The 15467-nt window shown below is 51.7% G+C and overlaps 1 protein-coding gene across 4 annotated transcripts; it reads right to left on the reverse strand.

Moving 5' to 3' along the window:
* Positions 1-7239: 7239 nt before the first annotated feature.
* c18h3orf33 (c18h3orf33 homolog (H. sapiens)) lies at positions 7240-15461 on the reverse strand. 4 transcript variants are annotated; one of them, XM_056284004.1, is made up of 5 exons: positions 15309-15458; positions 14993-15052; positions 12468-12621; positions 9928-10088; positions 7241-7853 (listed from the first exon to the last, which is right to left on the reverse strand). In XM_056284004.1, exons 1-5 carry the CDS (start codon positions 15420-15422, stop codon positions 7584-7586), a joined length of 759 nt encoding a protein of 252 aa, XP_056139979.1. In that variant the 5' UTR covers positions 15423-15458; the 3' UTR covers positions 7241-7583. The 4 variants fall into 4 exon arrangements, with proteins under 4 accessions (XP_056139980.1, XP_056139979.1, XP_056139976.1 ...); XM_056284001.1 differs by having other exon boundaries at positions 7244-7853; positions 15300-15451; XM_056284003.1 differs by having other exon boundaries at positions 7246-7850; positions 15300-15451.
* Between the last annotated feature and the right edge of the window lie 6 nt (positions 15462-15467).

A 15467-nucleotide genomic window follows, 5' to 3' on the forward strand; every position in this document is an offset into this window, starting at 1 on the left:
CTTACATCGGAGTCCCGTGGAAGGTTTCTCCTTCTAACGCACACGAGTGAAGTCCGGGCAGTGGTTGAGCTTCGACCCCCACGTCCGTAAGAAACACCGCTCCCGCTGGAGGACTGGACGTTCGTCGAAGGGTTTGAAACCAAAATAAATGGCAAGGTGGGCCAAATAGAGTCCTGTGTGTCCCCCCTCCTTCCTTGATCATGATGGTGATGATGGTGATGAGAGACTGAGGGCCCCCCACAACACCTGGGGCCCCACCCAAAATAGAACACAACGCAGAGCTACTGATGAGAGTGACGGGCGTGCAGCAGGCTGACCAGCATAGAACAGCATAGGACTGCCCCCGTTACACTGGTCAGAGGATTGGGGAAGGGTTGCGATTATATGGAAGTTTTTCTGGGCTTCATTATTTGTGACCCGCAGAAGACAAGCCACAAGTATGTACCATGACCCACAACCGTTTCGGCATCCTCGCCCGGTGCCTGCTGGGATAGGCTCCAGCACCCCCGCGACCCTGGGAGCAGGGTAGGTAAGCGGTTCGGATAATGGATGGAACGGGTTTTACACGTTTCCGGACCGCTCCCTGCGAGTGTGTGGGTCATTCGTGTGATATTTGGGACTTCCCTCCTATTTATTTGTGGATTTTTGTCCAAATCTAGAAATGTGAGGCGCAATCACAGCACTGGAGGACGGCAAGCGATGTACTACTACTACTACTACTACTACTACTACTACTACTTCTACTACTACTACTACCCCCCCCCCCTTCGGTTCAGGGACCTCTTAACGTGTGCCCCGTTCCCACCGCATGGTACCGGCTCAAGACTCGCCCGTCTTCCGTCTTCCGTAACTGGGAAGTGCCGCCATTTTGTCGAGGTTCCAAAAACAAAGCTGGAGCGGGTGCCAGAATTAATGCAGACCTCTGATTGGTCAGAGAAACGCGTCATCTTGCGTCATCAATGCGCGCAGAGGATGATCGCCCGGCATTTTTAAATTGGAAAAAAAAATGGAGAGCCGACAATCCGGCTACACTGAAGGGGGGGGGGGTGCTGTTACGGTAATGGAAAACGACCCAGAAGCGAGCCCAGTCGAGTTGAGCCGGTACCGTGTAGCGGACAAGGGGCAGATGGCGTCCTTCACTCCCCGTTCAAACCAGCGTTCCTCCCTGTCAGGATGTGCTGAAAGAGTGGCCACTGGCCTGTAGATGGTGTAGACTGTGGAGTCCTGGCCTATAGATGGTGTAGACTGTGGAGTCCTGGTCTGTAGATGGTGTAGACTGCTGAGTCCTGGTCTGTAGATGGTGTAGACTGCTGAGTCCTGGTCTGTAGATGGTGTAGACTGCAGAGTCCTGGCCTGTAGATGGTGTAGACTGCGGAGTCCTGGCCTGTAGATGGTGCAGACTGCGGAGTCCTGGCCTGTAGATGGTGCAGACTGTGGAGTCCTGGTCTGTAGATGGTGTAGACTGCAGAGCCCTGGCCTGTAGATGGTGCAGACTGCGGAGTCCTGGCCTGTAGATGGTGTAGACTGCGGAGTCCTGGCCTGTAGATGCTGTAGACTGCGGAGTCCTGGCCTGTTGATGGTGCAGACTGCTGAGTCCTGGCCTGTAGATGGTGTAGACTGCAGAGCCCTGGCCTGTAGATGGTGTAGACTGCGGAGTCCTGGTCTGTAGAGGGTGCAGACTGCAGAGTCCTGGTCTGTAGATGGTGTAGACTGCGGAGTCCTGGTCTGTAGATGGTGCAGACTGCGGAGTCCTGGCCTGTAGATGGTGTAGACTGCGGAGCCCTGGCCTGTAGATGGTGCAGACTGCGGAGTCCTGGCCTGTAGATGGTGTAGACTGCTGAGTCCTGGCCTGTAGATGGTGTAGACTGCGGAGTCCTGGCCTGTAGATGGTGCAGACTGCGGCGTCCTGGCCTGTAGATGGTGTAGACTGCGGAGTCCTGGCCTGTAGATGGTGTAGACTGCGGAGTCCTGGCCTGTAGATGGTGCAGACTGCGGCATCCTGGCCTGTAGATGGTGTAGACTGCGGCGTCCTGGCCTGTAGATGGTGTAGACTGCGGAGTCCTGGCTTGTAGATGGTGTAGACTGCGGAGTCCTGGTCTGTAGATGGTGTAGACTGCGGAGTCCTGGCCTGTAGATGGTGTAGACTGCTGAGTCCTGGCTTGTAGATGGTGCAGACTGCGGAGTCCTGGCCTGTAGATGGTGCAGACTGCGGAGTCCTGGTCTGTAGATGGTGTAGACTGCGGAGTCCTGGCCTGTAGATGGTGTAGACTGCAAGACCTGGCCTGTAGATGGTGCAGACTGCGGAGTCCTGGCCTGTAGATGGTGTAGACTGCAAGACCTGGCCTGTAGATGGTGTAGACTGCGGAGTCCTGGCCTGTAGATGGTGCAGACTGCGGAGTCCTGGCCTGTAGATGGTGTAGACTGTGGAGTCCTGGCCTGTAGATGGTGCAGACTGCAAGACCTGGCCTGTAGATGGTGTAGACTGCGGAGTCCTGGCCTGTAGATGGTGCAGACTGCGGAGTCCTGGCCTGTAGATGGTGTAGACTGCGGAGTCCTGGCTTGTAGATGGTGCAGACTGCAGAGTCCTGGCCTGTAGATGGTGTAGACTGCGGAGTCCTGGCCTGTAGATGGTGTAGACTGTGGAGTCCTGGCCTTCAGATGGTGTAGACTGCGGAGTCCTGGCCTGTAGATGGTGCAGACTGCGGAGTCCTGGTCTGTAGAGGGTGCAGACTGCAGAGTCCTGGTCTGTAGATGGTGTAGACTGCTGAGTCCTGGTCTGTAGATGGTGTAGACTGCTGAGTCCTGGTCTGTAGATGGTGTAGACTGCAGAGTCCTGGCCTGTAGATGGTGTAGACTGCGGAGTCCTGGCCTGTAGATGGTGCAGACTGCGGAGTCCTGGCCTGTAGATGGTGCAGACTGTGGAGTCCTGGTCTGTAGATGGTGTAGACTGCAGAGCCCTGGCCTGTAGATGGTGCAGACTGCGGAGTCCTGGCCTGTAGATGGTGTAGACTGCGGAGTCCTGGCCTGTAGATGCTGTAGACTGCGGAGTCCTGGCCTGTTGATGGTGCAGACTGCTGAGTCCTGGCCTGTAGATGGTGTAGACTGCAGAGCCCTGGCCTGTAGATGGTGTAGACTGCGGAGTCCTGGTCTGTAGAGGGTGCAGACTGCAGAGTCCTGGTCTGTAGATGGTGTAGACTGCGGAGTCCTGGTCTGTAGATGGTGCAGACTGCGGAGTCCTGGCCTGTAGATGGTGTAGACTGCGGAGCCCTGGCCTGTAGATGGTGCAGACTGCGGAGTCCTGGCCTGTAGATGGTGTAGACTGCTGAGTCCTGGCCTGTAGATGGTGTAGACTGCGGAGTCCTGGCCTGTAGATGGTGCAGACTGCGGCGTCCTGGCCTGTAGATGGTGTAGACTGCGGAGTCCTGGCCTGTAGATGGTGTAGACTGCGGAGTCCTGGCCTGTAGATGGTGCAGACTGCGGCATCCTGGCCTGTAGATGGTGTAGACTGCTGAGTCCTGGCTTGTAGATGGTGCAGACTGCGGAGTCCTGGCCTGTAGATGGTGCAGACTGCGGAGTCCTGGTCTGTAGATGGTGTAGACTGCGGAGTCCTGGCCTGTAGATGGTGTAGACTGCAAGACCTGGCCTGTAGATGGTGTAGACTGCTGAGTCCTGGCTTGTAGATGGTGCAGACTGCGGAGTCCTGGCCTGTAGATGGTGCAGACTGCGGAGTCCTGGTCTGTAGATGGTGTAGACTGCGGAGTCCTGGCCTGTAGATGGTGTAGACTGCAAGACCTGGCCTGTAGATGGTGCAGACTGCGGAGTCCTGGCCTGTAGATGGTGTAGACTGCAAGACCTGGCCTGTAGATGGTGTAGACTGCGGAGTCCTGGCCTGTAGATGGTGCAGACTGCGGAGTCCTGGCCTGTAGATGGTGTAGACTGTGGAGTCCTGGCCTGTAGATGGTGCAGACTGCAAGACCTGGCCTGTAGATGGTGTAGACTGCGGAGTCCTGGCCTGTAGATGGTGCAGACTGCGGAGTCCTGGCCTGTAGATGGTGTAGACTGCGGAGTCCTGGCTTGTAGATGGTGCAGACTGCAGAGTCCTGGCCTGTAGATGGTGTAGACTGCGGAGTCCTGGCCTGTAGATGGTGTAGACTGTGGAGTCCTGGCCTTCAGATGGTGTAGACTGCGGAGTCCTGGCCTGTAGATGGTGCAGACTGCGGAGTCCTGGCCTGTAGATGGTGTAGACTGTGGAGTCCTGGCCTGTAGATGGTGTAGACTGCGGAGTCCTGGCCTGTAGATGGTGTAGACTGCTGAATCCTGGCCTGTAGATGGTGTAGACTGCGGAGTCCTGGCCTGTAGATGGTGTGGACTGTGGAGTCCTGGCCTGTAGATGGAGTAGACTGCAGAGTCCTGGCCTGTAGATGGTGCAGACTGCGGAGTCCTGGCCTGTAGATGGTGTAGACTGCGGAGTCCTGGCTTGTAGATGGTGCAGACTGCAGAGTCCTGGCCTGTAGATGGTGTAGACTGCGGAGTCCTGGCCTGTAGATGGTGCAGACTGCGGAGTCCTGGCCTGTAGATGGTGTAGACTGCGGAGTCCTGGCTTGTAGATGGTGCAGACTGCAGAGTCCTGGCTTGTAGATGGTGCAGACTGCGGAGTCCTGGCCTGTAGATGGTGCAGACTGCGGAGTCCTGGCTTGTAGATGGTGTAGACTGCGGCGCCCTGGCCTGTAGATGGTGTAGACTGTGGAGTCCTGGCCTGTAGATGGTGTAGACTGCGAGGCCTGGCCTTTAGATGGTGTAGACTGCGGAGTCCTGGCCTGTAGATGGTGCAGACTGCGGAGTCCTGGCCTGTAGATGGTGTAGACTGTGGAGTCTTGGCCTGTAGATGGTGTAGACTGCGGAGTCCTGGCTTGTAGATGGTGCAGACTGCAGAGTCCTGGCTTGTAGATGGTGCAGACTGCGGAGTCCTGGCCTGTAGATGGTGCAGACTGCGGCGCCCTGGCCTGTAGATGGTGCAGACTGCGGAGTCTTGTTCAGTTTCCCCAGCGTACAAGTCACGGAAATCCTCCCGGCACGTAAGGTACACTACATCGCCCTGTTGGTGCCGGGGGACCCCGTCCTTGGGGTGGAACCGTTTCTGGCGCAGCGTTTTGGGGTTTGAAAGCAAACGGTCTCGCCTATTTGCATGCGAAACCGATCGCTGGTTTCGGTCGTTACGCAACTGCACTGTTTATTAAGGGTGGGGATCTCCGCTTAGATGAGTGCTGAAACGTTTCTCCCTCAGTAACCGTGGTGTCCAGATGAACCCCTTCAACTGTCTTTCATTCCACTTGACATATTTGGTCTTTTTGTCCATTCAGGTGTCCACAGACAACAACACCGAACCAAACTCCTTTAAACCGCTGTAGCCTTTACCGCTTAAACAAGATTTTGGTTATTATTTTAGATGTGTAAAACTGTAGTGTGCTTGGTGTGTATGTGTGTGTGTGTGTGGGGGGGCTAACACACTTTTCATCTGACCCGCACCACTTCAAGGATGTAATCACAATCGAGACAACACGGGAAAAACAAAACTTCTACACCCCAACAATGCCCCAAGTTGCAGGAAAACTTTCCTTTTGCTCGTCAGCTCCAAACCACTTGTTCATCGGCCTTGTTTACTCCCTCAGCCGTGGTTTCCCTCCCACACCTCCTCTCCCGGTGACAGTCCAAAGTCTGGCGGTGCCAGCCGTCAGGCCGAGACGCACCTTACAATTTAAACCAGCCCACCAATCACAGGCCACTACAGCAGTAACAGCCGCTAGTAACATTTGCACAACAAAAGCGAGACTGGCTGATTCATCACCGCCCCCTCACCCCCACCCCCTCACCCCCTCCTTTCCTTGCACCGGGACTCCTCCCCTTCAGCCTTTGTGCATGGACCCAAAACCCCCCCTTGTACCCCTCTTAAACTCTCCTCTCTTCTGCTCTAATCTCCATGCGCTCATTAGATTGACGAAGCACGACCTTTCGGAGCCCAAGTTCCCCCGAAACCCTGAGACACACACACACAAACACACACACATACACAACACATACACAACACACACACACACACACACACACACACAGCCCCCCTTTCCAAAGCCGCTCCGCCACCTCTTGCTGGGCCACGGAGCTCAACCAAACAAGCACACTGGCGCGTAAGCTGCAGTGTTGTGACCGAATTTCTGTATTTGCTTTTCCAAGACGGTGACACCGGGTCCAGAGAGGGACACTGGGTCCAGAGAGGGACACCGGGTCCAGAGAGGGATCCGGGTCCAGAGAGGGTGACCGGGTCCAGAGAGGGACACCGGGTCCAGAGAGGGATACCGGGTCCAGAGAGGGATACTGGGTCCAGAGAGGGACCCGGGGTCCAGAGAGGGACACCGGGTCCAGAGAGTGACACCGGGTCCAGAGAGGGACACCGGGTCCAGAGAGTGATACTGGGTCCAGAGAGGGACACCGGGTCCAGAGAGGGACACCGGGTCCAGAGAGGGTGACCGGGTCCAGAGAGGGACACCGGGTCCAGAAAAGCACTGGCAGGCCCAGCTCATGGCCACTCCGCTCTCTCGCTTGATTCCTGGTGGTTAATTGCTCTAATGTCTTAGTCAATTTAAGTCTGTGGGTCCCTTTTTCTAAATGCTCCTCCTCCACACACACACACACACACACACACAAATGCACACATGGGATTCCTGTGTGTTTTTTGGGGGGGGGGATGGGGGGGCAAAGTTTAGCCCTTGACACGCTTTGTCTCTCAGATTTGGCGTTTCTATGGCAACAGTGATCTCAGACAGGGACAAGTGCACCCCCACCCTCTTTTTTAGAGCACCATTAAAAAACACCCCCTCTGCTTTTTTGGGGGGGGGGGGCAAAGGGGGTTGCATGTCTCTCTCTCTCTCACACACACACACACACACACACACACACAGATACAGGGGCTGACAGAGGGGGCGGGGCTAAGGAACGGGGGCTTTGAGGTTGTGGTTCAACAGGGCGAGTAAGAGACACAGGATTAGTATCAGGATTTGAAAGTTTGCCCACAACGTTTTTATCAGTTTGAATGAATTTAGCCGAAAGCAAAAGCAAGAGCGGCTTATCGGAGCAGCCGCCGCTGAGGGCTGAGAGGAGACAGAAACCTGAGTTTAATACACACGAGAAGGAAAGTAGGAAAAGACTACAGAGCAGTTTGAGTGTATACGTGTGTAGGTTTAGCTGTTGTAGAATATGTGTGTGTGTGTGTCTGTATGTGTGTACTGTGTGTGTGTGTTCATACTCTGTACTGTACATGTGTGCAATTTCTTTTTAGCTTTGTCTTCCGACGTGTATCCCACTGGATAAGTGTCTTCACAGAGGTTGAAAATGTCACCGACAAACATCACACAGATTATAACAATGTTCAAGACCGCACTTTCCCAATTAGGGATGTTCAGAACCAGACCTGGGCCGCTCATGCAGTAGACGTGTTTCCATTTATTAACACAACACATTGGGTCATTTGGGTCCAAGTCATTTTGGCCTGAACTCTGAACCGACAAACTTCCCACCATCATACTGATCAGTCATTTAGTGGCTTTGGCCCTCTTGAAGAGCCTCCTCAGAATTCTGAACAGCGCGTTGTCCCGAATACTCCTTGAGGCCCTCTCCCATACCGAGTCCTCCTTCCACAGGCCACGCCCTTTCTTCTCGGCTTTAAACTCCGCCTGCGCCAACCGTTTGTGGAGACGCCAATAGGGACGAGAGCCAGGGGGGAGTCCGCAGATGGGCACGGTGCGCGCCAGACCGAGCCGGAGCGCCTCCTCATTCACGCTGTAGCGCCACACTGACCCCTGCTGGAAAAGACAAGGCAGATGTTGGTGTGTGAAGGAAATGGCTACTGAAATCAAATGACCACTCTTTTTTTTGGGGGGGGGGGGCTTAAACTGGTCTAAGCAGGGTGGCACGGTGGCACAGTGGTTAACATGGTCGCCTCACAGCAAGAAGGTCCTGGGTTCGAGCCCCGGGGTAGTCCAACCTTGGGGGGGGGGGGGTCGTCCCAGGTTGTCCTCTGTGTGGAGTTTGCATGTTCTCCCCGTGTCTGCGTGGGTTTCCTCCCACAGTCCAAAGACATGTAGGTCAGGTGACTCAGCCGTACTAAATTGACCCTAGGTATGAGTGTGTGTGTGTGTGTGATGGCCTGGCAGCCTGTCCAGGGTGTCTCCCCGCCTGCTGCCCAACGACTGCTGGGATAGGCTCCAGCATCCCCGCGACCCCGAGGGCAGGATAAGCGGTTCGGATAAAGGATGGATGGATGGTCTAAGCGGCACGACCATATTGGCTGAAACCTCGCTAAGTGAAACCAAATAAAATGAGGGAGTTCTTATTCCGGTGTGCAGATAACTGCTGTATATTCTTTTATCCAGCACCTACCCTCCTTAGGTTTGAATGTACACTCAACTATATTTTTCCATCCATTACCCAAACTGCTTATCCTGCTCCCAGGGTCGCCGGGATGCTGGAGCCTATCCCAGCAGTCGATGCGTGGCAGGCGGGAGACACCCTGGACAGGCCGCCAGGCCACCACACAGGGCCGACATACACCCACACATTTACACCTAGGGGCAGTTTAGTACGGCCAGTTCACCTGACCTACATGTTTTTGGACTGTGGGAGGAAACCGGAGCCCCCGGAGGAAACCCACGCAGACACGGGGAGAACATGCAAACTCCACACAGAGGACGACCCTCAAGGTTGGACGACCCCGGGGCTCGTACCCAGGACCTTCTAGCTGTGAGGCGAGCACAACTAACCACTGCGCTAACGGGCTGCCAAGCTATATTTTTGTGTACTGAAATCAAATGACCATTTTGGGGTAAAAAAACCTCATTATCATTGTAGCAGAGATCTGTTAACTCTGGTGGTGCGTACTGCTCACGAGAAAACAATATCTTTGGAAACGGTGAAATATACGAGGAAATAATGCTGAAGATCCAGTCCAACGACAATTGCATGAAAAAAAATTAGAAGATAAGAAATCTATCGATTTCCAATCTATTTTTTCAACATATTTGTTGATGTCACCCGAAATGTTAGAACTGCTGTTGTTGCGTAATGATGAATAAATCCCCTTAAGAAACTATCACCTTGGTTACTACAATAATTAAACCTCAGAAGTTAAACCAATCTGCTTCTGGTAATACATCGCATCACTGTAATACCCTGATTTGATTGGACAATCAAAGAGTTGTCATCATCAGTCTGTCAGTTGGTCTGTTTTCAAATCATTGCCTAGCAACAGCCTGCAAGTTAACAAGCTGTCAATATGGAGTCCTGCCCCCTCCCAACCTCCTGGGAACTGACTGGGGTCGGACAGGGGGCACTAAAGGGGTTATAACAAATCGAATGATGCGTCTGAAGTGGAAAAATTAAACTTTAATTATTTTTTTTTGTGGATTTTTTCCCCCCCTTTTTTTCTCCCCAATTGTATTCAGCCAAACACCCGAATCTTCCGAGCCGTCCCGGTCTCTGCTCCGCCCCCTCTGCCGAGCCGGGGAGGGCTGCAGACTACCACACGCCTCCTCCCATACGCGTGGAGTCGCCAGCCGCTTCTTTTCACCTGACAGTGAGGAGTTTCACCAGGGGGACGTAGTCCCCCCCCCCAAACAGGAGCCCCGACCAACCAGAGGAGGCGCTAGTGCAGCGACCAGGACACACACACCCACGTCTGGCTCCCCACCTGCAGACACGGCCGGTTGTGTCTGCAGGGACGCCCGGGAAACTTTTAACAATAATATTCCACAATTAAACTTCCCTGACTAGATTAAAATCACTGGACTGGATCTGTGTGACTTTTTCCCTTCCCATTCACACATCTGCAGGGCTGCCGACAGTTTCCCTGCGTCTGACACGGACCACGAGCTGCCTGACCTTGCTGTGGGACACCAGACAGTGTAGTATATTCTCCTCTCTGCTGATCAGTTTCAGCCAGACTGTTTGGGTGGGGGCCAGCTGCTTCCCCAGCCACATCCTCCCCTCTGGCGTCAGCTCCACTCCTGCCAGATGCACCGCTAATGAGGAAGTACGCGCACCTGGGGAGGGCAGAGGAGGCCTGTTCAAAAGCTGTGGTGGACGTTGTCTCTCTGAAGTGTGGCTAAAACGCAGGCCAGCAGGCCGAGCGCCGTGTTCTCAAGCACGAGAGGAGGTTTTAAACACGGCGCCTTTGTGAGGCACATCGGCGCTTATGCCTCACGGCGACGCGGTTCTGTGAGGCACAAATTTTGGCAAACTCTACACGGGCAAACTCGACAAAGGCTACGTCTTGACCGAGCAAAACTATGAGCTAAATGATAACAGGGTGCATCTGTGTAATTTGGCCCCGTGATGGCCTGGCGGCCTGTCCAGGGTGTCTCCCCCCCGCCCGCCGCCCAATGGCTGCTGGGATAGGCTCCAGCATCCCCGCGACCCTGAGAGCAGGATAAGCGGTTCGGATAGCGGATGAATCTTCGGAATTTGTTTATATGTCAAAGACACGGTCCCTTGTATTAGACCTTGGTATACCTTCAAATGTAAGAGGTCAAGGCGGACTGATAAAAGAGAGCCCTTCGTGTAAATCCGCTGACTGGGCACTCTCTGGTAGTATTTCACTTTACGGCCAGCGCTATAATTTGATAACGGGACAGGCTTCTTGTGACTAACAAGCTTACTGGGCAATCTCGGTCATGAGCGGGGGCCGTAATTAAATACTGCAAATGTCGGACACCGAAGGAATAAACTGACTACGCAACACAGCCGCGGATCCTTTTAGCCACAGTCACCTTCGGTGAGCGCCGAGACATCCAAATTGAGCTCCATCAGATTACGGCGATAGAAAATCTAACAAATCAAATGGTTGAGAGGCCACACGTGGTGACCCCTCTATTTCAAAAACAGACAAGGTAAACGTTGAAATGTGTGAGAAAAGGTAAATCCTGCAGGGGGGGGGTTTAACGGACCGGAGAAATAGCTGCTGGGATTTGTGTTATTGACACAGATGCTAAAACTTGTTGAAATTGAAAATGTTTGATTGCCAATCAAAGAAAGCCGAATCGCTTCATCGGGACACAACGTTTATTGGGAGAGAAACGCTTCGTCGCCCGTCTGAGCGACCTCTCCAGTCTCTACTGACCGCAGGTATCCCCGCCCTTATAAACAACACAGCGGCATAATGACCGAAAACAATGACCGGTTTCATGTGCAAATTGCCGTGAGCGTTAATTAGAGTTACAATGGCTTCACAGAGGATTTGGGAACGGTTGCAATCACAGCGTTGTAAGATGATGACAGATGTATTCTTAGCCCCCCCCCCCCCCCGCCCAGTTCGGGGATGGTCGTTCCCTCTTCACATAGACGGCCTCTTTGACTCCCCGTTCAAACCAGCGTGCCTCCCTGTCAAGGATGTGCACATCCTCATCCCTGAAAGAGTGGCCACTGGCCTGTAGATGGTGTAGACCAGTGGTTCTCAACCCAGTCCTCAAGGACCCCCTATCCTGCATATTTTCTTTGCAACCCTGAATAGGTACCTGTTTGTAGTTATTCAACCAATCAGCAATGAATTATGTCAGATGTTGCACACCTTGCATAATTAAGTGCTGCGAGATGAGTGGTCGAGTAAGTACAAGCAGGGCTACCTATGCAGGGTTACAATGAAAATCTGCAGGATAGGGGTTCCTTGAGGACTGGGTGGAGAACCCCTGGTGTAGACTGCGGAGTCCTGGCCTTACGTGTTAGCTCTCCTGTGTTGTGCCGTCCTCTTGGCCATCCTCTGCTTAGTTCCCCTGATGCACAAGTCACGGCAATCCCCCCCCCGGCACTTAGCAGCGTGCACTATATTGCTGTTTGTGCCAGGGGGGCAAACAGACCTCAGGACTCCGCAGTCTACACCCATCCACAGGCTATAGTGTCCACTCTTTCAAGGATGAGGGTGTGCACATCCTTGATGAACAGGGAGTAGAAGAGGCCTTCTATGTGAGGAGGGAACGACCATCCCTGAACTGGGGGGGGGGGCAAAGAGTACATCTGTTGCCATCTTACAATGTTGTGATTGCAACCATTGCCAAATCCTCTGTGAACAGTACACATGGCCATTTTAACTCTAGTTAACGCTCATGGCAATTTACATATGAAACCGATCATTGTTTTCGGGCCGTTATGCCACGGTATCGTCTAGGGTGGGGATACCTGCGCTCAGCCGAGACTGCAGGCGTCACTTCGGTGAGCGATGAAACATTTCTCTCAATCGAAGTTGTGTCCAGATGAACCGATTCAACTTTCTGCGAGTGAAAAAAAGATCTGTGCGGCGTAAGACCGGCTGCACTCCCCAGGAAGCCTTGTTGGTTTTAAATCTGGTTCTGAATAGCGTACATTTTCTTCCCACGTATGTGTCGATGTATCTGCGAGTTAACCTAAAAGACAACCAAGTTTTTCCTTACGCCTTGAAAGCAGCGGAGAAAGGACAGGGACGTAAATTGGGATATGCTCCGCCTCCAGTCCGTTTTCTGTTATCTTGCGTATCCTCCCTCGAAGACTGACGTTCTTCTCGATGAAGTGTGCAGGGATCTCAGATACAGCTCCGAACTTAGTGACCTGAGGAGGAGGAGTGAGATAATTGGGTGGTGAAGAATCACTTGAGCTCCCTCTGGTCAAATATTGAATTCCACTTATCGTCTTTCAAGTTTAAGGGGCATTTGCAACAAACCGGGATCTTTATGAATTCCGTTGTCGTTACGAAGGGTCATGTGTTGAACCAAAGTATAAAAAAAAAAAGAAGAAGCTGTAACTGAGTCTCAGATTCGGCATGAACGGGCGGGGACCTCTGGTTTGGATATCAAGTTGAGAGTTTAACATGCAGAAATGAATTCATAAATCATGTGAGCGAGCCGCCAAGTGAAATTCCTCTTATAAGGACTAATACACACTTCATAAAGATCTTCTAGCCCAGCGGTTCTCAAACTGTGGTAAGCAAGCATACCGCCGATATTACGCAGAGAGCCCCCTAGTGGTGCACCAAACGATCCTGGAAATTTACTGTATGCACTGAGAAACTGGAAAATTCATTAAAACATTTGAACATTTGACTCGACTTGACTAACAAGTGATTTACGTAAAGCTACTACGCGGAGGTTTGGATTTTTTTTGTGCCGACTTTGCGCACCCTTGTGGACAAAAGTGGTAGTGTTTCACAAAAGACTTCCTTTCACATAAGCACTGCCTCTTGTCGCAAAGATCTACATTGCATTCGTTCTGAAGAGAAGAGAGATGTTGTAGCACACTGGAAAAACAGCTGCTGGCAAGATATAGAGCGCTGGGGAAAGCTTATCTCTGATTGTGACTATATAGCCTCTCTGGGTGCCGTAAATAATTTCATCAAATTTTGCTGGGAGTCTACAACATACACCAGCATTTGGAATTGTTACCAATATCTCAATCTTCCTGCAGATTGTTTCACTTGCTTATGTCGGTCATACAGAGGCATAACAATTAAACTGAGACAGCAGTGGCGCCCCCAAGGGGTGGCCAGGGGTGGCCACGGCCACCCTGATACTATCCCTGCCCCCCTCCCCAGCCACGAGTCGCATATGCAGAATATGCTTCTGATTATGCATAATATGCTTCTATCTGATATTTTACATTAGGTGCTGTTCATTTAAATCAATAATGTATATTTTTCTTAACTCTCATATTGACAGTTTTCCACTAGCCTATACAGTATACTACAACAGCAGCATAGAATTCCCAAAATTCAGTCATGGCTTTAGGTTTTGGTGTGTCACCCCCAAGATTTTCAGTGGCCCCATTTGCCCCCCGCCCCTATGAAACATTTCTGGGGGCGCCACTGTGAGACAGGTGGGTAATCAAGAGAAGTGGCGGCTGGTCTAACAATTTTTTTGGGGGGGGGGGGGGGCAAAGATAAATTGCACCCTCCCCAAAAAAATGCGTCAACACCAGCCGCCACTGAGTAAAAAGCTCCTTGTAACAGCTTTAACCAGTAAAATCATGGCGTAATCCTTTTATCACGTGGTTGTATTTGTCAGCAAAGAAATCCACCATCGTGGGTTCTTTAACTTTTGTCATGATGAGAGATTATTGTCTGGTGTGTGTGTGTGCGCGTGCGCGCGCGCGTGCGCAGCCACGTTCCTCTGACGTTCAGTAAATTGGTGGCTTGTAGCAGTGGTTCACAACCTTTTTGGGGTCCTTGACCCCCCTACGTATTTTTGATCTACCCTGAGGACCCCTCCACCTGATCTTGGGGGAGGGGGGTTGCAATTTGATAGAAACTGCATTTTAAATTGCATTATAGCATTTATTCACTCTTTGGGGCAAAAATAAGAGCTTTCAGTTGTAACTTAGATATAGGTAACAAAACAGAATTCTTATGCAGTAACTTTCAGATGTATGTAACAAAACAGAATATGTATGCAGTAACTTTCAGATATATGTAACAAAACAGAATTCTTATGCAGTAACTTTCAGATATATGTAACAACACAGAATATGTATTCAGTAACTTTCAGATATATGTAACAAAACAGAATTCTTATGCAGTAACTTTCAGATATATGTAACAAAACAGAATTTTTATGCAGTAACTTTTAACAATGCAAACGGGAGCGAGATCTCTTATTAAAATACAATAAATTACACTCGTGAAACAGATGTAATTAGAGAAAAAAGTCCTGTTACCCTTTATAGTTTAGGTAGATAAAGGTCTCAGTCACATGTGAGTAAAATAATCCTATTCCTATAAATGTCACAGGATCTTTTTTTTAAAGATATTTTATTTTCACGGACCCCTTGCAATTACGCCACGGACCACTAGGGGGTGGCTTGTAGGACGTGTGCTTGGGTTTGATCCGAGGTGGCGTTTGGTCCGAAAATGTTCGAGAACCGCCCCTGTGGCCGTCGTCTCTACACGCTAATAAAGAGAAGCCGTACAACATGATCCGAGAAGGCTTACCAGTCTGATACTCCTCGCTATCGCAATAACGCCGAGCACTGCCACGCCGGTACTCAAGTTCTGCGTCAGAAACAGGAAAACAGCACGCACGTTACAGTGGACGGATTCCGTATTGTTACAATGTTTCGGATCCATTAAAACTGCACAACAGAACGCATGCACGTTACAATGTATCGGATCCATTGAAATTGCACAACAGAACGCACGCACGTTACAATGTATCGGATCCATTAAAATTGCACAACAGAACGCACGCACGTTACAATGTATCGGATCCATTAAAACTGCACACAGATACGCCCCCTACCCGCACAACCATCAGATTGTCGTCGGCGAGCCGGGATACCAAAGTCACGAAGTCCCGAGCCGGGTTCCTGGCGTCCCTCTCCTCCTCCACCACCTCTCCTCCATTCGCCTGACCACCCGGCATGTTGTTGACATTCTACCAACTCTCGCACCGCCCACGTGGGAGGGA

This window comes from Lampris incognitus, chromosome 7, assembly GCF_029633865.1.
Source record: "Lampris incognitus isolate fLamInc1 chromosome 7, fLamInc1.hap2, whole genome shotgun sequence".
NCBI classification, from domain to species: domain Eukaryota; kingdom Metazoa; phylum Chordata; class Actinopteri; order Lampriformes; family Lampridae; genus Lampris; species Lampris incognitus.